General features: G+C 41.9%; 1 protein-coding gene across 12 annotated transcripts in view; it reads left to right on the forward strand.

Moving 5' to 3' along the window:
- The window catches only part of LOC101949232 (isoaspartyl peptidase/L-asparaginase-like), a 236,845-nt gene that overhangs the window by 50,318 nt on the left and 158,959 nt on the right, over nt 1-27,568 (forward strand). For all 12 annotated transcript variants that reach the window (XM_065587915.1, XM_065587919.1, XM_065587914.1 and 9 more), the window contains one exon: nt 22,239-22,381. In XM_065587915.1, coding sequence (XP_065443987.1) covers nt 22,239-22,381 — 143 coding nt within the window. The remainder of the gene's footprint in view (nt 1-22,238; nt 22,382-27,568) is intronic.

Below are 27,568 nucleotides of genomic sequence, written 5' to 3' on the forward strand. Positions count from 1 at the left end.
TCCCCAATTTTTGTATTATCTGCAAACTTTCAGTGATGATTTTGTTTTCCTCCAGGTCATTAATGAAAATGATAAATAGCATAGGGTCAAGAACTGATCCCTGTGGGACCTGACTAGCAACACACTCATTCAGTGATGATTCCCCATTTATAATTATATTTGAGACTATCAGTTAGTCAATTTTTAATCCATTGAATACATGCCATGTTAATTTTAATTAATAAATAAATAAATAAATAATAAATTAATGGAGATATCCCATCTCCTAGAACTGGAAGGGACCTTGAAAGGTCATCATGTCCAGCCCCCTGCCTTCACTAGCAGGACCAAGTACTGATTTTGCCACAGATCCCTAAGTGGCCCCCTCAAGGATTGAACTTACAACCCTGGGTTTAGCAGGCCAATGCTCAAACCACTGAGCTATCCTTCCCCCCAATTTTTAAATTTTTTTTAATGGAGATATCCCATCTCCTAGAACTGGAAGGGACCTTGAAAGGTCATCGAGTCCAGCCCCCTGCCTTCACTAGCAGGACCAAGTACTGATTTTGTCCCAGATCCCCAAGTGGCCCCCTCAAGGATTAAACTCACAACCCTGGGTTTAGCAGGCCAATGCTCAAACCACTGAGCAATCCCTTCCTCCCTATATCTTTCTAGTTTTTTAATAAAAATGTTAAGCAGTATCACATCAAATGCCTTAAAGAAGTCTAAGTATATTATATCAACACTATTACTGTTATCAACCAAACTCTTAATCCCCCTCAAAAACTAGTTAGTTTACATTATTTATAATACTTCATATTACACTAATAAATGTTCTGTAGTTTGTCTTGAAATAGCAATGAAGCCTTAGAAATATAAAACCTCATTACAGTATTCTGCTATTAAATTTTTGTTGAGAAGAGATACACCACCATTTTTGTGTGAACAGCCTCCTTCTCATGCCTCCTAACTGCCTTTGCTCTCTCCTCATCGTTTCTCTATCAGCAAATCTCTGTCCTTTGACTTTTTCCCCCTGTATTCCAGTGCATTAATATTTTCCTATTTGAATAAATCATTTCACTCCTATTTTCTCTCTTTTACCCTGTCTAACAACTCCTCTTTGTCTGGCTATGCTGGAAGGAGGACAGGAGACACTGGATGTGGTTTAATTAGGCCACAGCTTTATTCTTAAATGTCTGGGAATAGCCACAGATAAAAGCATACAATGCAGGTAATCATACACGCTGACTCCATGAGTGCTGCAGGGCTGGAGGACCCATGAGGAAAAAATGGTGGGTGCTGAGCACCCACTGACAGCTCCCCATTAGCTTCCCCCCAAACCCTTAGTGCCTCCAGCGGGCCCCATGGATTAACACTTTCCCTTCCCTCCCCATGCGTCCTACTCACTGCGATCAGCTGTTTTGCAGCATGCAGAAGGCTGGGGTGAGGAGAGGAGAGGAGAGGAGCGAGGATGAAATGTGCTCGGGGGAGGGGGCGGAACTGGGTGGGAAAAGGCCGGGCGGGGAAGGAGCGTAGGCGGGAAGAGGCATTGTTTGTGGGAAGGATGGAGTGGGGGGCGGGGCCTGGATCAGAGCCAGGGGTTGAGCACCCCCTGGCACTTTGGAAAGTCAAGGCCTGTACAGGTAATCCCATGATCATTTCACTCTATACCCAGGGGGGCTTCCATCATCCCTCCCCCTTACCCATCCTGGTCCCCAGCCACCCTGCTGCTGGGTCCTCACCCACACCCCTCAAATGAGGGTTAAGGGGGGGGGGGTGGCTCCCTGCCATACCAGTCATAGGAGCCCCGAAACCTGCCCTCCACCATTTTTGCTCCTTTAAAGAATACCTCCTTTAAATCCTTTACCAATCCATATTATTTGATCACTCTATCCCCTCCCTACGGAGTGCCTGCACTGGACAGCCACCCCACATTTACATAATGAATTGTAACATCATAGCCTAACTTCCATTTCATGTTTGCCCAATTTAGCACCCCCCCAAAAAAATTTTGCTATAGGTAAAGTGAAAAAACCCCACTTTGTCTTGGCAAATCTGGCAGTGATGGAAAAATTCCTTTGCAGCCCCCCAAATAAGAAGCGACTGGTGCGCAATGCCCACAGCAGATCCTGGCAAAATCCAGTATTTCACCACTTCCATGGGTGGCAGAGTGCGTGCTTCTTTCTCTGGTACAGGTAAAAGAGAGCTTTTCCTACACTGGCATGGGCCTATATAGTTCCCCCTCTCTTCCAGTTACCTGTGGGGTGGGAATATATCAGTGTCCCCTTGCTGACCTGTTCTGCAGCTGCAGCAGAAGAAAATCACTCCCAGGCTCTCTAGCCGTTAAAGGGGCACAAACCTTTTCCAACAAGCCAGACAACGACCCCCCTCCACTTAATGTGTGATAAGGTCATTTTCTCTAAGTAATAAATGTGTGAGTCGATACAATGTCTTTCTAATGCTGTGACTTGCCTTCCTTCACCTATGTCCTTGATACCACTCAGACTGACTTCTGCTCACAACAATGAACTGCCCATATCCAGTCTGTGCACTGAATGAGGCAAGGGTCCTATTGAAAAGTAGTATGTGAACATGTAATTAAAGATGGTATCATAATGCATATGCCCAAGGGGGCAGAATTAAAGTTGCACAGGAAATTTGGCATTTTCTTTCTTTTGAGTGCTTGACTTTGCAACCTAAATGTAGCTTATGGGATGTAATTTCCTTTTTTAAAAAGGAAAAACTAAAAAACAAATTCTAATGTGCACAACTGTAACATTCAACCCTGAATTTTCAGCACAGACTTCTATCACTTGAGCTAGAGGACTACCTTTGTAAGCTGTCATCAGAAAAAAAGCCAGTATCCCAGAGGGCGGATATGCTAATGATGCCAAGTGCTGGATGTAGTTGGAGAAGGCCTGGTCTGGCTCGGTTACCTTACCCCCAAATTCATTATCAACCCCACTAATGAAGGAATGGTATCAGCTAACAGAACTGTGTTGCTATGGTGTAATGATGAAGAAGCTAATCTGCAGCACACTCATAGTAGAACTCTGGCTAGAGCAAATTGTGTTGGACAGCAACATGACACTAGAAAAACCATGATGATGTCCAAAACCAATAAATATGCCCAGCAGCAGCAAGCCAGGATTAGAAAGGTCACGAGGAAGCAATCATATACTGTGTTAGGTTAGAAATGTTCATGGTACTTAATGGAAGAAAGAACTGCAGCAGAGGGACAAAAGCAACCTTGCTATGGGGTGCACACAGGTTCAAGGAAAGCTCTAAACCTTTGCTGATGCTTTAATAATCCATTGGTCTACCCTGCTACAGAATGCCATCCAAGATGCAATTTCCCATGATTGTCAGTGAAACGGCCATTTTTAGAAGTGGACATTCATTCCCTCATACAAGACAGTGCAGATACAGCCTCTTTGAAGAGACAGCAAATCATAGTATACAGCAGTTAGTCTAACAGTGACTTAGGCCACGTCTATACTACAAAGTTAAGTAAACTTTATATAAGTCGACATCAAGCCTCTGATCTAAGCAAGTCGATCTTGCGTGTCCACACCACGCTCATTGTGTTGGCGGAGTGCATCCTCACTAGCAGCGCTTGCATGAATGAACGGAACACTGTAGCTGTGGGTAGGGCTCTAAATGCCTTATGGGATTAAAACATTGGTGCAGGTGGTTATGGGAATATGGTTTTAGCGTCCCATGATGCACTTACCTCCCTCCATCCCTGAAATCAATGGCAAACAAACAAGGGCTTTTTTGTCCCTTTTCTCAAAAGCCTGGGTTAGCCACGGACACCATTGCATGATAAGCATGGACCTCACTCAGCTGTACACTCTTGTTGTGAGCATTACAAACACCTTGCGCCTTATTCTGCAGTATTTCCACAGCTGAGACAGGAGCTGCCACATGGAACAATGCGATGCCATGCAAGCAGCCCTGCTGTAAGTCATAAAGCAAAACAATTAGCGGTTGCTAGCAACAGTAACGCCGCAGCTGAACATGGTTGAGCACCATTTCTGGTCCTGGGAAACAAGCACTGACTGGTGGGACTGGATCGTTATGCAGCTATGGGATGACAAGGAGTGGCTGCAGAACTTTCGAATGAATAAGGCCACTTTCCAGGAACTGTGTGCAGAGCTTTCCCCAGCTCTGAAGTGCAGTAATACTAAAATGAGAGCTGCTCTGACAGTGAAGAAGCGAGTGGCAATAGCTCTGTAGAAGCTTGCAATGCCAGCCTGCTACCGGTCAGTGGGGCATCAATTTGGAGTGGGTAAATCTACCGTAGGATCTGTTGTGATCCAACTTTGCAGGGCCCCCAACAGACTTATGCTAAGAAAGGAAATGACTCTGGGCAACGTGCAGGACATAAGGAATGGTTTTGCCACAATGGGGTTCCCTAACTGTTTTGGGGCGATAGACGGAATGCATATCCCTATCTTGGCACCAGATCACCTTGCAAAAGAGTACATAAACTGAAAGGGATACTTCTCAATGGTGTTGCAAGCGCTGGTGGATCACAGGGGCCATTTCACCGACATCAAAGTGGAATGGTCAGGAAAGGTGCATGATGTGCACATCTTTAGGAACACAAGTCTGTTCAGAAAGCTGCAAGCAGCGACTTTCTTTCCAGACCACAAAATAACCATTGATGATGTTGAAATGCCAACTGTGGTCCTGGGAGATGCAGCCTACCCCTTGCTTCCATGGCTCATGAAGCCATACACCGGCAGCCTGGACAGCAGTAAGGACCAGTTCAACCATAGGCTGAGCAAGTGCAGAATGCTGGTGGAATGTGCCTTGGCGTGTTTAAAGGACTGATGATGCTGTTTGCTTGCTAGACCTAAGTGAAAGCAATATCTCCATTGTTGTTTCTGCCTGCTGTGTGCTCAATAATATCTGTGAAACAAAGGGAGAAAAGTTTCCACCGGGGGGGAGGGGGAGATTAAGGCAAATCGCCTGGCAGTCAATTTTGAGCAGCCAGATACCAGGCAATAAGAAGAGCACATTGAGGGGCTCTGTGTCTCTGTTAGGCTTTGAAAACGAGTTTCAGCAATGAGCCAGAATGTGACAGTAATCTGTGTTGTTCCTTACCAAACTGACTCTTCCATTCCATTTTCTCTCCTGTAAATTCCACCCCCGCCAACCACCATGTGTGGAATGAATAAAGTGCCTTTTATCTGCAATCCATTTAGTAGTATTATGCACACAAACACACAGACAGCAAAGAAAAGTAAGATAACCTGGGGGAGCAGGGCTGATAACACTATGAGGGGAGAAACAAGGAAAGCTTGCTTACAGATTCACTGCAATAACAATCAAAGGTCTGGGAATGGGCGCCTTCGGTTCCCTGAACCCTTCCCTGGCATTGAGTGCAAGGGAAATCTAACTCTCCCTCCCCCACCCCGCCTCATAGGACATTTGGGGTGGAGGATTAAGAATTGGATGATGATGGCAGGAAGTTCAGCATAGGCTGCAGAGAGAATCTAATCTCCAGCTGCCTTTCTTGAAGCTCAACCAGACGCCTCAACATGTCTGATTGCTCCTTCATAATCCTCAGCATCTCATCCTGTGTGGTGCGCTCTTGTTTCCTGCATGCTCTTCTGTCCTCTCTGTCCATGTCCTCGGACAGTGAAATCCTCCATGCTCTGAGTGCCATCTTTTCAGTCTTGAAGGTGTGCATTAACTCATTGAACATGTCCTCCCGAGTCTTCTTTTTCCACCTTCTAAACTGGGAAGGTCTCTGTCCCGGTGTGGAGGATGTGTCTACGGACAAGGTTTCAGCTGCAAGGAAAACAAAGCACAAGGGAACCATTGACAGTGCATACATTGTTTCTGGTGCAAGGTTGATTATTTTTATAAAACAAAAATACCCTTCACTGCAAGTCACAACGTAATCGCAATTACTTGCTATTGCAAGAGTCGGTTTACTGCTCCAACCATGGTGAGTATGGCCACGAGGCATGGGCGACAGGTCTTGTGCTGCTGCTTTTGTGAAGACATCATTGGGAGCACAGTTGAGAAATACCCCCTTTTCCCTAGCCACCTTGGATGGTGCTTGAGGACAGGCACCAGTGTAAAGACCTCCAAATGGTTTGTTTTTTTTACAAAGGCAGCACAGGGTTGCGGGGAGGGGAGGGAGACAAACAGGAAGCCCCCCCCCTTTTTTTCAATGTGGCTTGCAATATACAGTGATCCTTTCCAACCACAGCTATGGGACTTTAGGGAAAGCATGAAGTGTGACCCAGATTTCACCAAAGGGGGGAGGGATTACTTGTATTTTTTTGTGCAAGGACTTGCATTGAAAACTTCCCCCATTTTCCCTAGGTGACCTTATGCGATATCAGTCTCCTGAGGGTAACAGAGGTAGTAAGGGAGCAGATGCTGCAAGCATCTGCGTAGAGACCTGGTCCTTATGCTGTAATGTGATGCAATGATGCCAGCAGGGTTAATATTGGAGTGGTGCATAAAAGTGTCCTACCATGGTGGACAAAATAAGGCAGCCCTTCCCAGAAACCTTCTGTAAAGGATTGCAGAGAACATCTATGAAAGCTTCCTAGAGATCTCCATGGAGGATTCCCAGGCCATCCCTGTTCACATAAACAGGCTTTTTTGGGAGTACCCTCTGCATAGCTGCAGTGGCCACTGATACCTACTACACATACTTTTTTGTTCAGATTAAACATAAAAAATAATAGCTGTAACCCCTACAGTTTGATTGGAAATGAGTAGTCTCGAGAGGTGCCTTTCCCGGCATCACACTCGGCTGCCACCTGGTCCTGTGAAGGGATGGGCTCCAGGGTTAAAAACAGTTCTTGGCTGTCGGGGAGACTGGATCCTCCACTTGCCTGCCTCCCATTCCCCTTATCCTCCTCTTCCTTGTCAACAATGTCCTCCTTGTTGTTGACCAAGGTGGCCTGGGACTCTTGGGAGGAATCCACCTGCCTTTTGGGGTAGTAGTGGGGTCACCGCTGAGAAACTCATGCAGCTCCTCATAAAAATGGCAAGTCTGTGGGGCAGAACCAGAATGACTGTTCACCTCACTTGTCTTCTGGTATGCTTGCTGAAGCTCCTTTATTTTCACATGGCACTGCTGCATGTCCCTGGGGTAGCCCTTCTCCCCCATGGCCTACATGATCTTGGCATAGATGTAAGCATTTCTTCTGCTGGATCGGAGCTCTGCCTGCACAGACTCTTCTCCCCACACAGCAATAAAATCCCCCACCTCCTGTGTACTCCATGCTGCAGCGTGTTTGCAGCCTCGAGTCTCCATGTTCAGCTGTGCTGGCGAGCTCTCCATGTTGATCAAACAGGAAATGAAAATTCAGAAGTTCCCCGGGGCTTTAACAGGGGAGGGGCTGATTCCTGTGTACTTGGCTGAAGTGCAGTGGAATTGAAAGTGCTTTCCAGAACAGTCACAGCAGAACATTGTGAGACACCTCCTGGAGTCCAATTCATTCTAATTATACAATGCAGCATCTACACTATCCCCATGTCAACCTGTAGATGTAGAATCAAGCGTTTTATAGGCAACTTAGGTTTGTGGATGGGACTCAGTAGTGTAGACACATACATTATTACATTGACTTAATGTGGCTTCCTAACATGACCCCTAAGTTTGTAGTGTAGACCAGACCTGAGTAATCTTCAAGAGAGAATCAACTAGTCCGAATAACTTTTTCCTTATGACGCAGCAGACCTAGGAAAGGATGGAAACTGTGAATATATCCACAAAGACACTTGTCCAATATCAAAAATACCTACTGCTTGATATAGATGAGCCTCCAGAGCGCCTCCATATGTTCAGATGAAGCGTTGCAGGGTTTTTTCACTTTAGTACCCTGTGACAGAATTTACTCCTGTGTTCACATCCTACACACTATTGTAATACTTTTGTACAAGGCATGTTTTGTCAGATATAATTTGAAAATTATGGTCAGTATCATCCTGGCAAAATGTGTGTGGCAACATTGTATATAAAGTTATACGATTTCCCTGTATGATGTTAACACATGTTCCAAACCCCACAGCCCTGCTCAAACTGAGGTTGGAAAACAGGTCTATCCTAAACAAAGGAATGTGTGCTCTCTTTAATTTGCATTTAAGCAGTAAACAGAGTCATCAATCAGGAAGGGAAACAGAGAAAGCTCAAATAGATGAGAAAAAGCAGCAGGGAACATCCTTCCACATAGGCTCTGTCTCATAGGTGCCCATCTGGAAATATTTTTCAAGAGAGGGACTGAAACTATAAAAAGGAAGGACAAACATCCCAAGGGAACCCTCTCTTTCTTCCTGTCCATTTCATTCATGGCACCTGAAGTATGGGAGAAGGGGTCCTAATCTACATGGTTTGGTCAGTAAGACTGTTGTAAGCATGTGGTGAGAAACTTCGCTTGAATTTGACATAGTTTGTTAAGTTAGGTCAGGGCTTGGCAACCTTTGGCAAGCGGCTCCCTTGGCCCACGCCACTTTCCGCAGCCCTCATTGGCCTGGGACGGTGAACCACGGCCAGTGGGAACCGCCATCGGCTGAACCTGCGTACGCGGCAGGTAAACAAACGGGCCTGGCCCCCCAGGGGGCTTACCCTGGCGAGTCGCGTGCCAAAGGTTGCCGATCCCTGAGTTACGTATTAGTAAATATCTTATTTTATTGTTCTTGTAACCATTTTTGACTTTTATGTGACATTATTTGTACTCACTTAAAATCTATCTCTTTGTAGTTAATAAACTCGTTCTATTGTTTTTTCTAATTCAGTGTGTTCAAGTTGAAGTCTCTCCATTGGGGGTGACAAGTTATGTGAATATTATTCCCTTAAAGGAATAACAGATTCAAGAGATTTGTACTATTCAGAAGCAGGCTGGGCAGTACAAGACAGGTTTCTGGGGGAAAATCTGAAACTAGGGGAGTGTTGGGCTCACTAACCTAACCAAGGCTGGTAAGAGCCAGAATGTAACCGAAGTATGGCTGACAGGTTGCAGTTACACACAGACACTCAGGATGTGGCTTGCATGCTGGAAGGCTGTTTGTCAGTGGCCCAGGTGGGAGCTATTGCAGCAAGGTACTGTAAGGCACCCAAGGTTGCAGGGCAGGAATGACACAGCTACTCATTAATCTGGATTGTACCCTGGTATGTCACACACCCCTTTTAGCCATTCTTGTTCCACAGTGATCTGTTGTTTTCCATGGCCTAACCCTTCTGCCAGGTCACTACTCAGCCCATTTCCCCTTCCAGGGAAAACAAAAAAAGTCCAAAAATAGGACACTCAATATCTAATGGCCTTCAAGTCTGTCTCCCAACATTTATCTGGAACTTGTAATTCTTGGCCTCTTTTACATTTTTAACACTCTTGCACACACACCCTTGGTCTGGGAGAGGCAGGGGAACCCAAGCCCACAGTCTCCTCTGGGTTCCAGCCCAAAGACCCGGTTTTGGGTGGATAAGGACTGTTGGGTGGATGAGGACTCCTATACTTCCCTGAGCTGCTCCTACCTTCACCCTTCTTGCCGACATCTTCACCAGGTCTCTGAACTCTGCTAGCCCTACCTGCATCTATGGATCCCCACAGCTTTTCCTTGGCCAACTACAAAGGTACTTTCTCAAAGACAACTCCCACCCCTTTTCTGTAGCAGCTGAGACTGCATTCTGAGCAGTCCCTCTGTCTCTTCCTTTTAAAACCATCAATATCTCCCTTCTTCAAACAAGAGTTCCCATTCAGCCCTCCCTCTGGGTCTGGGTTTGTGTCTCAGGCCTCTTACCTTTGGATAGCCTGACCTTCCTTTCCTCAAGCAGGTGTTCCCACACAGCCCTCTTCCTGGAGCTGGTGTTTGAGTCTCAGACATCTTCCACTGGAATAGTCAGCTGCACAGCTTTTGCCAGCCTCCTTCAGCTGAACACCCTTTCTTATTTGCCTTTCAATCTGGAGAGTTCAGTGGGCCATCCTTCTCTTGTCAGTGTCTGCCTTCCCTGTAAGGGAGGAGGTAGCCTTTATGCTGACCCCTTTCTCCAAATTTTTCAACCCTGAATGGTTGGGGAAAAGAGGAGCCTTGTCCTGCCCAGTCTGTCAGGCTCCTGGTCCCAGGCCTTTAAAGAAACAGTACCTATCTTGCTCCCAATCTCTGCTTATTCATGGGACTGCTTCTTCTCTATCCCTATTCTCCACAGGTCCTTATATAATCTTTATTGGGCCTTTCAAAATCCGTAAAGGGCCATGTGAGGTGGTGGAGTGGGCTGAGCACTAGGCACTACTGCCCTTATGGGGTGGCCACCCTGTCACACTTGGTCTTAGCGGAATGTCAGGGCTGTCTTGATGACCAGATAGCCAATGACTTTCCTTCATATTAACTTCAAGAATTTCCTATTAATGGGAATGGCTGAATTAGTAAGGGAATGTGGGGCTGGGTGGCTTACATACAGCAGTGTGGGAGCTCTTCACAAATCATGAAAAAAATTAAGGAATTCCCAGGGATTGTTTGAGTGCTCAGATATTTGGTAACTTGGATGGTCTATATCAGTGGTTCTCAAAGCCAGTCGCTGCTTGTTCAGGGAAAGTCCCTGCTGGGCCGGGCCGGTTTGTTTACCTGCTGGGTCCACAGGTTCGGCCGATCACGGCTCCCACTGGCTGCGATTCGCCGCTCCAGGCCAGTGGGGGCTGCGGGAAGCGGCGCGGGCCGAAGGATGAGCTGGCTGCCTTTCCTGCAGCCCCCATTGGCCTGGAGCGGCGAACCATGGCCAATGGGAGCCGTGATTGGCCGAACCTGCAGACGCGGAAGGTAAACAAACTGGCTCGGCCCGCCAGGGGCTTTCCCAGAACAAGCGGAGGACCGGCTTTGAGAACCATTGGTCTATATGGCCTCAGATATTGAACCAGATAGACATCTACATGTAAACACCTGCAATTGGTCAGCTCAGTCCATAGTAAAGGAGTGCTCTCGGATTCTTCAATGACACTAAGCTATCACACAGCAGCATCCACGAGTAATGCCTACTACCTTTGGCTTGCTGGAAACCTCTGTTCTCTCTTAACAGATGATGACCAGACCTCAGTTATGTATGCCTTTGTCATCTCCTGTCTGGAATACAGCAATGCTATATACTTTGGAGTGGAGCCATCAGCCTTTAGGAAACTCACACTGCAACATTCTGTACTTGTTCTCCTAACCAACACAAGCTACTGCAAGCACATCAGACCTGTCCTCTGTTCTCTATACTGGCTTCCATAGAATATGGACTCAAGTTCAAGGTCCTAGTCCTTATCTTTGAAGTGTTCAATGGCCTGGTCCAGGCTATCTAAAAGATTACCAAAAACTCCAGTATCAGGAAGCACGGTTGACAGTTCTGCTTCTCGGGCACAATGGGACTCTCTACCACAAGGTTTAAGCTTATCTATGTAGTAAACAGAGTTTTCTCAGGGACCAGTCTGAAACTATTGAATGAACTCCCACAAGAACTAAGGACCTCTCCTTCCGCCTAAACCAAACACTACACTGAAAACAATTATCCCCCCTGACAAGAGGATGAGAGAGAAAGAACAAACCATGTGACAGATGATAGTCACATTGTGTAATGGACTACTGGAAGGTGCTCAGATATTACAGTGATAAGGGTTGTAGAAGAACCTATCTAGAATAGAATAGAATAGAATCTTCAGTATAGATAGGTCTAGCTCATCAACTGCCTTTGAGCTAGCCCACTGTCTTTTGTATCTCTGTGTGTGTGTATCTCTGACTTCCTGTACCAGCTAGCCATGGGTAACCTGGTGATCTACGTTGTAACAAGCATCCTGTCTGTAATAGAATAATAAACCCCAGAGAATCAATGCCTGCCTCTTTTTAACCAGAGGATCAAGGACTGTTTCAGATAATAAATTTCCATAGGAGAACGGGATATGGACTAGAGGCTAGCTTTAACAGAAGACATGCTGTTAACAAAGTGGTTTTCCTTGGAAGGAAATGTTTTGGTTAAAAAGGAAATTTGTATACTATAGAAAAGCAAATGAAGTGTCAATCCTATAATTCTAACAACAATTGAAGAGTTTTTTTGTCAACTAGAAATATTTTAATATCACTATAGATTCTGTGAACTTCAAACTAATGTCTAATCAGTCAATATCATCTTCCTAAATTATTTAGTAAATGCACAAAGATAGATCAGACGTTTGATAATACCAGAAGCTCAGCAGTGGGTAAAATTGATTGAATGCACTTTGAGCATGAATAAAAGAGTTTATGATTTATTGACACTCTGCAGATTAATCTGAAGCCACACTGAGCAGTGAAGCAGAGTAGTAAGCTTGATTTGTAGGAACTTTAAGAACAATCTGACAGGATGGAAAAAGAGTTGGATCATGCTTCTTGACATAAAGCATTTTTTGGTAGTTTCCAGTTATTTTGTAAAGTGTTATATGTAAATGATGGAAATTGTTTTGTGATGAATCCTTTAATGCAGTGCCTATTGTAGTTCCATTATTCAGTTTAAACTATGAAGCCTATCACTTTAAAAATATTAAAGACTATATAGAAAATTGAAAAAAAAAGAGTAATCCAGACTTACCATATATTATTATAAAGTTGGTAATCAACATGATATGTTAATAATTACTGTATATGGCTACGAATTGATCATTCATCACTGATAATACAAATTAATCAGATTTAGCAATCTAACCCACTTTTTCAATTTTATGAACTCCATCTTTAAATTTTACCTCATGATATTAAAGGAACTTAATCCTGACATGAACATGAACTAAAAACTCACATTAAAACCTCACTGAAATCTGGATTTGAATTTTGTGACTTTTGATTCCATAGCTTTTCTTTCCAATTTTAATCCACCAATGTGTTTTGTTGTGAATGGGCCTGGATAAAAAATTGGATTATTTGTGTTCTGTCTACATAAATGGGGTTTAGATAATACTGAGAGATTTGTGTCAGTTTCCAGTGAATTTTAGATTTGAGCTTGTTTATTCAACTTGTACTACATTAATCAAAAAATATACAAGGTAAATCCATTGTAACAAGTAATGTGAACATAGGGATCATGGGAGCAGTCATGCAATAATAGTTACTAAAAGTGTTTGTGATAAAATATATTTTAATCTTTCTATTTTGTTGTTGCATGAGTATGTGGTGAGGCAGTATTGAAATGGTGATAGGTGTAAAGTTATCTTTACAGAGGATATATATGAGATCCAACAAGAATATCTGGGATTTACGTTTTGCAAATACATAGTTCTTCACAAAGAGGGATTTCACAGAGCATGCATAAAGCTTCAAAATACCATGGCAAAAAGGCAAACTCAACTTAATTTATCTGAACGAGTACCACACTATATAGACAATTAAGCAGTTTAGCTGGGTCTCGTAATTGAAAACAAATGTTCTATTTGAAAATCCTGCAGAATATTTCTATTTGATGAATCATCTTGAAAAATGTAATATTTTTGTTCAGAATTTGCATTATAAAATAATATAGAAGAAAACATTTTTAAATGGAAATATGGAATGCGTTTTGCATTTTCAGAATAGAATAACAGTTGCAAATTTGATACATGATATGTCATAACATTAACTTTGTCTTTGCATAGCAATATCCACACAAAATATTATTTTAATATCTGAATGCAGTCTACCAATGCAAGAAAAATAATGTAAATTACACATGGTCACAATATATAACATAGCAAAATCTCCAGATGTAGAAGGTAAGAATAAACAGGAACACAGTGGATAAGTTTCAGGGAGAATGATTGAACACAAGGAAACTCAGAGGCTCAGGGAGTAAGTTTGATTTTTATTACAAAGGTCAGGTGTCATAGGCCAGAGAGAAGAGACAAGTCTTGAAATAGGATTTTGAAAAAGTCAGGGAGTCAATTAAACACAGCGAGACTGTTCCAGATGATAGAGCAGCATGAAAGAAGAACATACCACCAACTGTGAAGAGATGAGAAGGGAAAACAGAAAGAAGTGTGATATTTGAGGAGTATACAGAACAATCTGGAAAATAAAAACAGGTGAGGTCAGAAAACCAGAGTGTGAATCAAAGGAAAATCTTAATGACTGGGGACCATATTCAGACCTTGTATAAGTGGGTGCAAACCTGTTGACCTAAGTTTAGCTGAACTGCTCAAACCAGTTCTGAATTTGGCCTTTGGAGGAAGATTTTGTTTCTTGTTCTGAAAAAGACAGGAAGTTAAAGAAGATATTGGGAAATAGAATTTTATATTCCCATTTTTAAATACAGCAGAGAAAACACGTGGCACTTTTCTTATGTTCTGGGAACTGTGGTTCAAATGATCTACTGTCTTCCCAGATGACTATTATTATTTACATAAGAATTACCCTACTGGGTCAGATCAAAGGTCCATCTAGCCCAGTATCCTGTATTTCAACAGTGGCCAGTGCCAGGTGCCCCAGAGGGAATGAACAGAACAGGTAAACATCAAGTGATCCATCCCCTGTCGCTCATGCCCAGCTTCTGGCAAACAGAGGCTAGGGACACCGTTCCTTCACATCCTGGATAATAGCCATTGATGGACCTATCCTCCATGAATTTATGTAGTTCTTTTTTGAACCCTATTATGGTCTTGGCCTTCACAACATCCTCTGGCAAGGAGTTCCACAGGTTGATTGTGTGTTGTGTGAAGAAATACTTCCTTTTATTTGTTTTAAAGCTGCTGCCTATTAATTTCATTTGGTGCCCCTAGTCTTGTGTTATGAGAAGTAGTGAACAACACTTCCTTATCTACTTTCTCTACACCAGTCATGATTTTATAGACCTCAATCATATCTCCCCTTAGCCGTCTCTGTTCCAAGCTGAAAAGTCCCAGTCTTATTAATCTCTCCTCATATGGAAGCTGTTCCATACCCCTAATCATTTTTGTTGCCCTTTTCTGAACCTTTTCCAATTCCAATATGTCTTTTTTGAGATGGGGTGCCCACATCTACACACAGTACTCAAGATGTGGGCGCACCATGGAGTTATATAGAGGCAACATGATATTTTCTGTCCTATTATCTATCCCTTTCTTAATTATTCCCAGCATTCTGTTCACTTTTTGGGCTATCACTGCACATTGAGTGGATGTTTTCAGAGAACTATCCACAATGACTCCAAGATCTCTTTCTTGAGTGGTAACAGCTAATCTAGACCCCATCATTTTATATGTATAGTTGGGATTATGGTTTCCAATGTGTATTATTTTGCATTTATCAACATTAACTTTCATCTGCCATTTTGTTGCCCACTCACCCAGTTTTGAGAGATCCTTTTGTAGCTCTTCGCAGTCTGCCTGGGTTTTAACTATCTTTAGTAATTTTGTATCATCTGCAAATTTTGCCACCTCGCTGTTTACCCCTTTTCCCAGATCATTTATGAATATGTTGAACAGCACTTGTCCTAGTACAGACCCTTGGGGGACACCACTATTTACCTCTCTCCATTCTGAAAACTGACCATTTATACCTACCCTTTGTTTCCTATCTTTTAACCAGTTACCGGTCCATGAGAGCACCTTCCCTCTTATCCCGTGGCACTTACTTTGCATAAGAGCCTTTGGTGAGGGACCTTGTCAAAGGTGGTTTTTTTTTTTTTTTTGTCTTTTCAAGTGGCCAGAAATCTTCTAGATGCCTGCCAGACAAGTAAAGACATGGCCACAGGCCAAAAGAGCATACCATGCTGGACTGAGGTAACAATCTTGTCTTAGCAGATAAGATTGGGGGGAAGAGGAGAAACACAAAGTAGACAATAAAATGACATGATTGCTCTGTTAGGCACATACATCTTGATGGTTAATGTTTTGGGTTCTTCTGAAATTATCAGCCTTCCCCCACCCGCCCCCCGATGTGCAGTGAATGATATCTAAAGGAGAAAGTATGAAAGGCTACATCCTTAGATTTCATGCAGTCAGCATGAATAGCACTTAAATAATACACCATAGAAAATATTAAATAAAAGCTCAATTACTAAAAAATTAAGATTTTTTGGTTTTGGAAAGCTTGTTAGAAAGAAAGTTAATATTTAATATAATTTACAACCCCCCCATTCTGAGAAATCAAGACCCGAGTTCTGTCTCACAAGCTGAGGTATGGTCAAACAGTCTTAAAGAGATGGAGAAAGCATGAGACTGCATTTTGGTCTGACTTTCTGTTTCCTTACGCCTAATATCGTCCCCGCGCATCTTGTTTGGAGGACTACATCCGATGGTGAAAAGCTGTACAGAAAGAAAAAAGGCAGTCAGAAAGTGATGAAAAGACCAAAACATTGAAGGAAATGGAGATTTGGGCATCATCAGCATTGAACTTCTACTTAAGGCTGAATTTAAAGTTAATGTGGTTACAGGCAATCATAGAGGTAGAGAAGAAGAATTGGCCAAAGAAGAAGCACTTGAATTGTGGAATTGTCACATGAAAGAGGAGTATTTAATAACCATCACCACCAACAGCAAGAACCAACAGTAGTTGGAGAGGTAGAAATGAAACCAGAACAGCTAAATGCCTGAGAAGTTCAGCAAACAATGCCAGATTGGGCATGTCATGCTTAACAGTTTTAAAAGTAAGGTCACACCAAGGTCAGGATGGATGATAAGAAGGAGTCCTAGTTAGAAAAGCCAAAAAGGGAATTAACTATGCATAGAAGAGCAATTTCAGTATGTTGGAAAGGAAGGAAGCAATCAAAGAAGTTGGTTTAGAAGAGGTTTTTTGATATACAAGAACATCATTTTTTTCCCAAGATCATACAAAGAGGGAACTCTGGAGATGAGCAAAACTAGTGGGGAATCTTACTACTCTTGAGACATCCGCAAACATGATAAAAATACACACACATCTAAAGCAAATGTTGTGCAACATCAGTCTCTCTACAATCAATTTGCTAAATTCCTTTTCTATCAGTAAACTGCAAAACCTATTAATACATTTCTTCCAAACCTCTTGCACCTTTTAATACAATAATTTGGTCCCCACTGTAAAGATTTCCATTTGCAACCATAACAATTTCTAGATATTCTGGATAATCAGAAGAAAATTTCATTCCCAGTCACCATTGGAGGGACAAGGAAAAGGTTAAAAAAAATCCCATAAATGAAAACAAAATGAAGTCACTAAGTTCCTTTTTCTAGCAACCTTTCAACTCTGGTTCATAGAATCATAGAATATCAGGGTTGGAAGGGACCTCAGGAGGTCATCTCGTCCAACCCCCTGCTCAAAGCAGGACCAACCCCCAACTAAATCATCCCAGCGAGGGCTTTTTTTCATCAAGCCTGACCTTAAAAACCTCTAAGGAAGGAGATTACACCACCTCCCTAGGTAACCCATTCCAGTCCTTCACCACCCTCCTAGTGAAAAAGTTTTTCCTAATATCCAACCTAAACCTCCCCCATTGCTCCTTGTTCTGTCATCTGGTACCACTGAGAATAGTCTAGATCCATCCGCTTTGGAACCCCCTTTCAGGTAGTTGAAAGCAGCTATCAAATCCCCCCTCATTCTTCTCTTCTGCAGACTAAATAATCCCAGTTCCCTCAGCCTCTCTTCATAAGTCATGTGTTCCAGCCCCCTAACCATTTTTGTTGCTCTCCGCTGGACTCTTTCCAATTTTTCCATATCCTTCTTGTAGTGTGGGGACCAAAACTGGACACAGTACCCCAGATGAGGCCTCACCAATGTCGAATAGAGGGGAACGATCATGTCCATGCTCCTACTTATACAGCCCAAAATGCCGTTAGCCTTCTTGGCAACAAGGGCACACTGTCGACTCATATCCAGCTTCTCATCCACTGTAACCCCTAGGTCCTTTTCTGCAGAACTAGTGCCTAGCCATTCAGTCCCTAGCCTGTAACAGTGCATGGGATTCTTCTGTCCCTAAGTGCAGGACTCTGTTCTTGTCCTTGTTGAACCTCATCAGGTTTCTTTTGGCCCAATTCTCTAATTTGTTTAGCTCCCTTTGTATCCTATCCCTACCCTCCAGCATATCCCAGTTTAGTGTCATCTGCAAACTTGCTGAGAGTGCAGTCCATGCCATCCTCCAGAGCATTAATGAAAATCTTGAACAAAACCAGCCCCAGGACGAACCCTTGGGGCACTCTGCTTGATATCGGCTGCCAACTAGACATGGAGGCATTGATAACTACCCGTTGAGCCCGACGATCTAGCCAGCTTTCTATCCACCTTATAGTCCATTCATCCAGCCCATACTTCTTTAACTTGCCGGCAAGAATACTGTGGGAGACCGTATCGAAAGCTTTGCTAAAATCAAGGAATAACACATCCACTGCTTTCCCCTCATCCACAGAGCCAGTTATCTCCTCATAGTAGGCAATTAGGTTAGTCAGGCATGACTTGCCCTTGGTGAATCCATGCTGACTGTTCCTGATCACTTTCCTCTCCTCTAAGCAAGAACCAACAGTAGCTGCAGAGGTAGAAATGAAACTAGAACAGCTAAATGCCTGAGAAGTTCAGCAAACAATGCCAGATTGGGCATGTCATGCTTAACAGTTTTAAAAGTAAGGTCACACCAAGGTCAAGATGGATGATAAGAAGGAGTCCTAGTTAGAAAAGCCAAAAATCATCTCCTTCTCTTTGTGGTTCTCCTTCTTTTTGTGGTTCTCCACCAACTCTTTTCCCTAGTTTTCCATGAGACTGAATTCATCCTAAGTGCAGAGCTCTGCTCAGATCTTGGGAGTGGGAAGAGTGTATCTCCACAAACCTGCACCACATAGCCTTGGCAATAGTTACAGCAGCTGATACAAGAGGCAGCTGTTCTACCTCCACAAGCTTTATACCAGTGGAGAGTTCATCTATGCATGGGGAATTCATTGCTGGTAGCCTTCAGGCAGAGTCTGTCCACTTTGCACTGGCTCTGTGGGTCAAAGGGTATGTCTACATTGCACACTAAGCCCAAGCTCTTACTCAGGTTTGATCTCAAATCCCCCTTCTAGCCACACACATATGACTATGATTTCAATCATCATGCATGCAGGACCTTTGTCTTAGGATCCTGCTTGGGGGATAGGTCAGAGCCCCAAGTCCCTCTGTGACTTGAATGCAAGTCTTATAATTTTGCAGTGTGGACACAGATCTAGCTGCAGACCTGAGTCAGAAAGTGAGTGTAGTGCAGCATGAATGCTTTGGCATAGTTGTGAGACCTGGATCCAGCAATTGTAAGTCCAGATTTGCAATGCAGCATGGATACTCAGGTGTGGGCTTGGAAACATGAGTCCACAAGCCCGGTCCCACAGACCTATGTTTACAGTGCAGTGTAAACATTTCCAAAGTGGCTTGAGTTGACTGGAGACCACCACCCTGTCCCCAGTTTCTTCCATTCCATGTGCTCATTATTCAATACAAAGTTAACAATACAAATAAATCTACCAAAGTGAAGATGGTTTAAAAAAGGTGGAAGAGGTGAGAATGCCTGGAATAGTCACAACTCTGACATGGCTTTTGGAGACCATTGTGAATCCTGGCTGCTGTATGTAGACCATAGTTTGGGACACAAGGCAACAATCTGTATCCAGCTCCAGCACATCGTTAGAAGTATGTGGGGACCAGAGTTTTCATCCTGTGAAAAAATTTACATTTGGAATGTCATGTTTTAAAAAGTCAGTTTCAGCAGCCAGCTCCTTGTCTACCTGGTCAGCTCACCATCTGGCAACTTGCCTGCCTGTTAAGCAGGCAGCCAAGGGATCCTGCTGCCTGGGAAGCCAGGAAGCCCAGGGAGTTGGCTAGCTGAGTAAGTACTACTAAGGAAACAGGACAGCTAGAAAGCCTGCAACCCAGGAATTCTGGCCATTTAGGCAACTGGCCAGGTAGGTAGCCACCACTGACTGGGCTGGGCAACCGACCAACCTGCAGGCAGACAGCTAGGGAGCTGTCCAGCCTGTGAGCCAGCTTCCCAGGTAGTCTGGGGAACCTAGTAGTCCAGAGGCCTGCCAGGCAAGGAGCTGGGCAGCTGGGAGGACTGGCAGGAAACTGGCTAGCCTACCTGCTGGGTTTCAATCAAAAGTTTTTACAGAATCTAATTGATAGAAAGTTTGATTCAGCAAATCAGCATTTCCCAACACAAAACTGTTCTGCTGGAAAATTCTTGACCAGCTCTATTCAAGGTGGGTTAGCATTCAGAAGTTTATAGAGCATTGTGGACCTGGCTATTTTAAGCTCCTTCCCCAATTTTCACCCACAAAGAGTGGTGCCATTTGGTTTCTTGAAACACTTTTTAGCATGAGTGTGGTTTTCTGAATTAGGGCTTCAGAGTTTACTTCTTCCTACTGTGGGAGTTGCATTCCATCCCGAAGTTTATGCTCTCTGTCCGTAGGGTTGGACCCCATGGCTCAGGGATTTAGGCCCTCTCATTGGAACAACTTGAGCACTGGAATTTCCTCCCTCATGCATTCTGCCCAAGTCCAAGTTTGGTGATTATTATTTTTAAGGGTACAAGTCAAGATTTGTTCACTCGGCTTTTTCTTAATTTGTGCCCTCAGCCCAAGGGTATCCCATCGATAAGATAGGTGGCTGGTTTGTGCTAATTGCTAGACAGATGTTGATTTTAATGTCTGTAAAGTGCTTGGCTATCATGAACATAGATAGAATATCAATAACACAAATAAACAGCTTCATTTGTACTTCTTCCTTAACTTTAAGATTTTATTTTTCCCTTGTTGTTACACTGAAGTCCTTTGCTTAACTGCCCAGCTATGTCATATACATCAAGGCTAGGAAGGATTTGTTTCTCCATTTAATGTTTTACTTATAGGAGTTACAAGTTTATAGATACCAGCCCCTAGTGTTATGATACTATTTTAATTTAGAAGCAGATGACCGTCATTTCACTATAAGCCTTTTCACAGATTTATAGAGTCATAAACCTGATGGTGCTTTAGGGATGCTTTCAAAGGAGAGCAATGAGAAACATTAGTGGGAATGTTTGAAAGAAAAGTGTTGCTGGATAGTCTAGAAGTTGTTTCAGATTTGTAATAATTTTGGTGGTGAATTTGAGTGCTTATCCAAGTGACTGATAGTGTAGCCATATGGCATATTGTGTATATCTTCCATGCAAGCTTTGCCAGCATATCCTGCCAGTACGCCTCAGTTCTGACAAAAAGAAAAAATTGTGTATGCAGTGGTGTTGTAGCCATGTCAGTCCCATGATATTAGAGAGATAAGGTGGGTGAAGTGATATCTTTTGTTAGACCAACCTCTGTTGGTGAGAGACACAAACATACTGGGAAAGTGATTGTTTCCCAGACCTTAAGAAGAGCTCTGTGTAAGCTTGGAAGCTTGTCTTTCTCACCAACAGAAATTGGTCCAGTAAAAGATATTAACTCGCACACCTTTTCTCTCTAATAAATAAATAAATAAAAAAAATCTTGACATTCCAATCCAGGCTTGCCATAACCAAAGACTAACAATTGTGCCATGGATTTCCAACATGGAAAAAATGCCCACTGCTGCCTAGATTGACCAAAATCACTACACATGTTAAAGGTTATGGCTCACTTGAAAATAATAATCTCTTTAATTCCTCCCTCACTATACAGTACTTTTTTTCATTTACTAATATCATCTTTGTGGGAATTTTAGTAAGGCACCATTTTACTGTTCATTTTGCTTTACCCTGATTTTGCATCTTTCTTTTTCCTATTTGGATAGAATTCTTCGCAGCCATAATAGCCTGTTTGATAATGATTATGTGTGTAGTTCTATGTTTAAACAATGCTCTGAAGGGGCTCTGAATGTACTCTTTCAAATGCCCCAAAAGCAGATAGCTTAGAAGCATATTAGAAATGCAAAGTGTTGAAACTTGACAATAGTAATCAGTTTTGCCTTGTCTCTAAAATAGTCATGTCTACCTCAGTAGTAAACATATTTCATGTATAATAAATATCTTCCTACATTACTAGAGTTGCTCTATGATCATCTATACTCTTATCTGATTACCTAAAATGTTGAGAAGGGACATCAGTCAATACCACTGGAAAAATGCAATGCCTAGCAGGCTTTATGATTTTAGAAACAAGATAAAAGCTTTATGACTCAAAGAAAACAATCAAATGCTTTTTTGTAGCCACAAGCATCATATTTACTTAAAGGATTGTGACTATAAAAGCAAATATCTCTTACAGGAAGCCAGGACAAAAGCTGTCAGAGAACAGGGTAGTAAATAGCTCTGAAATTGTTTTCTCTGCTTCATTTCAAAAGCTTAAGGCTAAGAATGTTTGACCTTTTACAAATGGAATGGTTTCCTGCAGGTCATGGTGCTGTACTGAATGCTGATGGTTATGTGGAACTTGATGCAATCATCATGAATGGTAAAACTCTCGCTGCTGGCGCAGTCTCCTGCATCAGGAACATTTCTAATCCGGTGACATTTGCTTGTTCAGTCTTGGAAAAGGTAGAGAACTTTTATTTTCTTTATCTGTGCAGTTTTAGTTCTAATGTTTCTTGACAGGGGGACAAATAAGATTGTGTAATTGTTAAAAATGATCCAGAAAATGTAAAAGGGTCAGGGAGAGAAATGTTAAGTTAAACAAATAATCTAACTAATCACATCTGTTGTCAGTCATTTGTCACCACGACAAATTAGTGAAATATGTAAGGTGTTTCAATTGAAAATTATATTATTATTTTAGCATTAACAATTTAATTTTTAATGCATTTTATGCTGATTAAAGGCCAAAACTTGGTCCCACTGAGGTCAATGGAAGTTTTTCTGTTTACCTCAGTGGGATCAGACTTGGCCTTAAGTGTAGACAATTTTTATTTTTTGGTTTGTTAATATTTCCTATGTAAGCTAATGCTTTCTTCCATACTGCCTCTGATGTATGGAACTAATCCATTAAAAACATTGCTTGCCTTCCTTCAAATTGCTCCTTCCGACCTACAAAACCTACAAAAATCAGCCAGCTGATGATGACTAGGTTGTGCAACAGTTAAGGAAATATCTATCTATCTATCTATCTATCTATCTATATCATGACCCCTGTCACTCTCTGATTGCAACTAACCATGGGAGACACCAAATCTGACAACATGCACTGAGAACACAGTAGAAATAGACATAGATGTCATCATAAAGGACACCTAAAGTCATCAGTTTCAACGTGGAAGGATTCTTTGCAGAGAAGGCTGATGTTCTGTCTGGTATAAAAGCATATATCATGCTTGCAAGAAACACAGAGAGAGACAACAGCCCCAAACATCCCTGGAATGTATATTTCTGTGAACGTAAAAAGCAACATCTGTGGCAGCACAATACTTGTACCAGACACAGGGCCGGCTCTGGCTTTTTTGCCGCCCCAGGCAAAAAAGCCACCGCCCTCCCCCGGGGGCTCCGGCCGCCCTCCCCCCCCCCCCTCCAGGTGCCGCCCCAAGCACAAGCTTGGTGGGCTGGTGCCTGGAGCCGGCCCTGACCAGACAAAAGACAGGGGAAAACCACTACTGCGAAACACTGTGGTACAATGGAATTGATCAAATCGCAGTAGTTTCTGTTTACAAGCCATCAGCTGAACAGTTTGCATGGCCAGCCAACTTTCTCCTGTCAGAAAAACCATGCCTTGTCATAGGGGACTTCAATAGTCACAACACCCAACAATGACAATAATAAGGAAGAATTTGAGAAGTGGGCAGCGACAAACAACTTGATCTTGCTCTGTGATTTCAATGACAAATATACCTTCCAAAGCACACGATGGAACAAAGAGTACAATCCCAACGTACCCTTTGTTATTCATCAAAATACAGGCAACTTCAAAAAGGAAGTCATGGCAGCAATTCCAAGGTCAAAGCATAGACCAATGCAAGTGCCATTAGAGGCTATAGTACAGCCCAGGAAAACAAAGTATCTGCTGAGATTCAGCTTCAGGAAGGCCGACTGGGATGCCTTTACCTCTGAATTGGATTAATCCATCTGTGATATTACTCTGGCACATGAGCGTTATGGAGAATTTGTCTCCCTGGTGTGGAAGACTGCCCCAAAGTACACCCCTCTGGGACACTGGAAATTATTTGTACCTGGGCTTTCAGAACAGACCAGAAACAATCTAAAAAATATTCAGAACTGTTTGACTTGGATCCGTTTGGTGAAGAAACCATTGGACTGAGGAACATGCTTATATGAGAGAATGGAAAGGATCAGTGTGGCCATTGCCGAGAGATGGTTGCAACAACAAACCTGTGCCGTAAAGCCTGGGCTAACATTTGCAAGCTGAACCCTCATGGACAAAACCCCAAACTCATTGCCACAGTCTCTCACAGACAAGTTGCACACTAACTCAGCCTAAATGGTAAGCCAGCCACAAAGTAAAACAGGAAAAGAAACAAGTTAAGCAGGAATGTTGTCCACTCCTCAGATAGCAAAGTGCACAATGAGCAACTCAACACTAAGACACTTATAATAGCCATGAAAACTCTGAAATATGGAAAAGCAACTGGACTCAATGGTGTATCTAATGAATGATTACTGCATTTTGTCATAAGAGTACAGAATTGGCTGTTTGACATCTTTAATTCTTGCATGGAGACAACACAGACCCTCGGGCTGTGGAGACAGGCCAAAATGATTGCACTAATCAGACCATATAAAGACCTTAGCTCTGGAAAGAGTTATCACCCAGTATCCTTTTCTCAACCTACAAGCTATATGCACAGATTATGATGTGTAGAATAGAGCCAATAGTGGAAGAGAGGCTGACTGATGACCAAGTCTAGGGCTAAGTTGCAACCCATCTCAAAACATCAAAGATAGTTTCGCAATCTGCAAAATTACAGGGTTCGTTTTTGTTGATCTGCCAGCTGCTTATGACACCATGAACCATTGTTCACTTCTACTGAAATTGACAAGAATTCTGAGAAAAAGCAAAATGGTCCAGGTCATCTCCTCCCTGCTTGAGAATCAATATTTTTTTGCTGAGATGGATGTTCAGAAAAGTCAAAGGCATACTCAACAAAATGGATTATCTCAAGGTTCAGTGTCATCACACTTGCTGTTTAATGTCTACAAAAATGACCTACCAGAATTCCCTGATTTGTGAAGATTCATTTATGCAGATCACCTTTGCATCACCACCCAGTCAGAAAGATTGGAGGACATTCTAAGTGCACTCTAAGTGGTTCCCTGAGTGTACTTGGAAAATATTATCTCACATGGTTCTTGAATGTTATTCCTAGAAAAAGACAAGTGTGTGCCATTCACCTGAAACACTATCAGGCCATGTGAAAACTTCAGATATCATGGGACGGTACAATCCTTGATTGCTATGAACATCAGGTGTACCTTGGGTTCACAGACCAAATGCTGACATTCAAGGAGCACATAAAGAAGCTGAAAAAAGTGAATTCCAGGAATTGTGTATTCCAGAAACTGGCCAACACAAAATGAAGAGCTGACCCTGGAACACTTTAAGCAACCAGTCTCACCCATGTTACTCAGCTGCATAGAAATAGGCCCTAGTATACTCAAGCCATTCACATATAATTGATACTGAACTCAATAAATCCATTACTACCATAAGATAATAATCCTGTATGTTCTCAGAGGTTTCATTCCATAGTATATTGAGTTGTTGGAATTAATACTTTTCTTATTTCACATTACGTATTGTATCTTTTATGTGAATTACTGTATTGGTTCTTGGAAAATATATACATGTAGATTTTGAGAAATCCAAAGAATGAGATAATGTGAAGATTATATTTATTACTCTATGAGGGGAATAGGTCAACATTTAAAAACAGAAATGGCAAAATGGAAAAGAAATTATTCATATAATGTGTTTATAATAATTTATTTATAGAAAAATACATAACAATCATGTGGCTGATGTAAAAGGGATCCACCTAAACAAAAACTTGCTTCAATATATCATGTGCTGTAGCCTCACCCCAACCCTCCAAGATATATATTTCCCTAGACAATTTTTATAATTATAATTAAAGTTGTTCATTACTGTAGTAATTACTCAGTATTACTGGTACAGTATTACTTTTACAAAGAAAGCACTTCGGATAACAGTTTACTGCTTTCAGAGACTCCATAAACTAGTGTCATAGTTCACACATCAGATATAAGCATTCACATGAAATGAATTGAGAGACAATCTTCTTTAACTTTCTTCTTAAATGAGATATTTAGAGATGGTATTTAAGAAAAAATATTATTCATACACTTAACAGACAAAAACAATTGTAAAGTAAATAGAGAAAGATTGTTACTAGAACCAAATGGAACTAGTATCACTGCTCAAATAAAATGAGTGTTCTGGTGGCTGTTCTATTTCTAAGTTTTGAAAGTACATTGTTATAGCTCAAGTGCAAGTAAAATATGATCCTTAAAGATTTTATTTTCATTTTTAATTCAGCTTGCCATAAAAGTAGCTTACAGAAAAAAACATAATTATAATTACACCAGCACAATTTGCATCTCTGTAGTTAAAGGGCTTCCAGCATTTTCATTAAATACTTCTGTTTTCATAGTCTACAAAAAATACATTCTGGTCAGAATCTGCCATAAAACAGATCAGAAGAAAAATGCTTATTTGTTTAAATTAAAGTTTGAAGAAAACACATCAGACTCTTTAGTGATAGATGATCAAAAGAATAGAAATGCTTCCCATTCCCACCCCTCCTTTTTTATTTTTTACATTTTTTATTAGTTTTCAAAATATAGAAATATTTTTTTCTAGTCAAGCAGTTTGATTTATAAGTAAGATGCACCAACTATGGAAGGACTCAAGTTGCTCTGCACAGAATACACTGAAGATCTTGACTCCATGGAAGTCAGTGACAGTTTTGACAAAATTTCACCCTGGGACTTTGTGGGAGCAGGGGGATCCAGCAATGCTGGGGCAGCTGGCAGAATGGAGAGCTGGTTTTGGATTGTTATATATATTAATGTATAACAAATTGTGCTACACTGTTGGCAGCTAAATATTGTGTTTATCCATAAAGAGGAAATGAGAGGAAAAAGATATAAAAAATGGATCAGGCACTGATGTTTTTTTCATTGCTGTAACTCAAATCTGACTTTAAAATTATACATTTTAGTAATTACCTGTGAGATACCTATATGGCTAACAAGAGCACAGCCTCTTTATGACAGATAACCAGATCTTGCAGTTTGTACTCCTTATTCAGGGAAGTCTCTCATTGGCTTAAAAATGGGAAGAATAGTCATAAACCATTCTTTTTTTTAAAGTGTAGGTTATTAGCTTATCATATATAGGCTACAGTGTTATAGGTGCTGATACAATGATGATGGACATGATATGAAACTTTAGTTTGGAGCTATTATAGTCAAGTAGATTAAAAATCAGCTTTTAAGAATATCTTTACATTCATAAATGACAAATGAAACCCATTTCAGTGTATCATTACACTATTTATAAATGTAAATATATGTTTAAAAGAGTGTGCCCCCCCCCCATTTATAAAAGAGAGACCCGATCTCAAAGAAGATCTTTATAGCCCCCTCCCCGCAATCATCCTGTTTAAATCTCAAAATTCTGTGGGTTCAAGAACATGTTAGGCTGCTGACCAAAATGACTTGGACCATTCTTCTCTGTGGTGAGGATGTTAGATGCTA

This window comes from Chrysemys picta, chromosome 3, assembly GCF_011386835.1.
Source record: "Chrysemys picta bellii isolate R12L10 chromosome 3, ASM1138683v2, whole genome shotgun sequence".
Lineage (NCBI taxonomy): Eukaryota > Metazoa > Chordata > Testudines > Emydidae > Chrysemys > Chrysemys picta.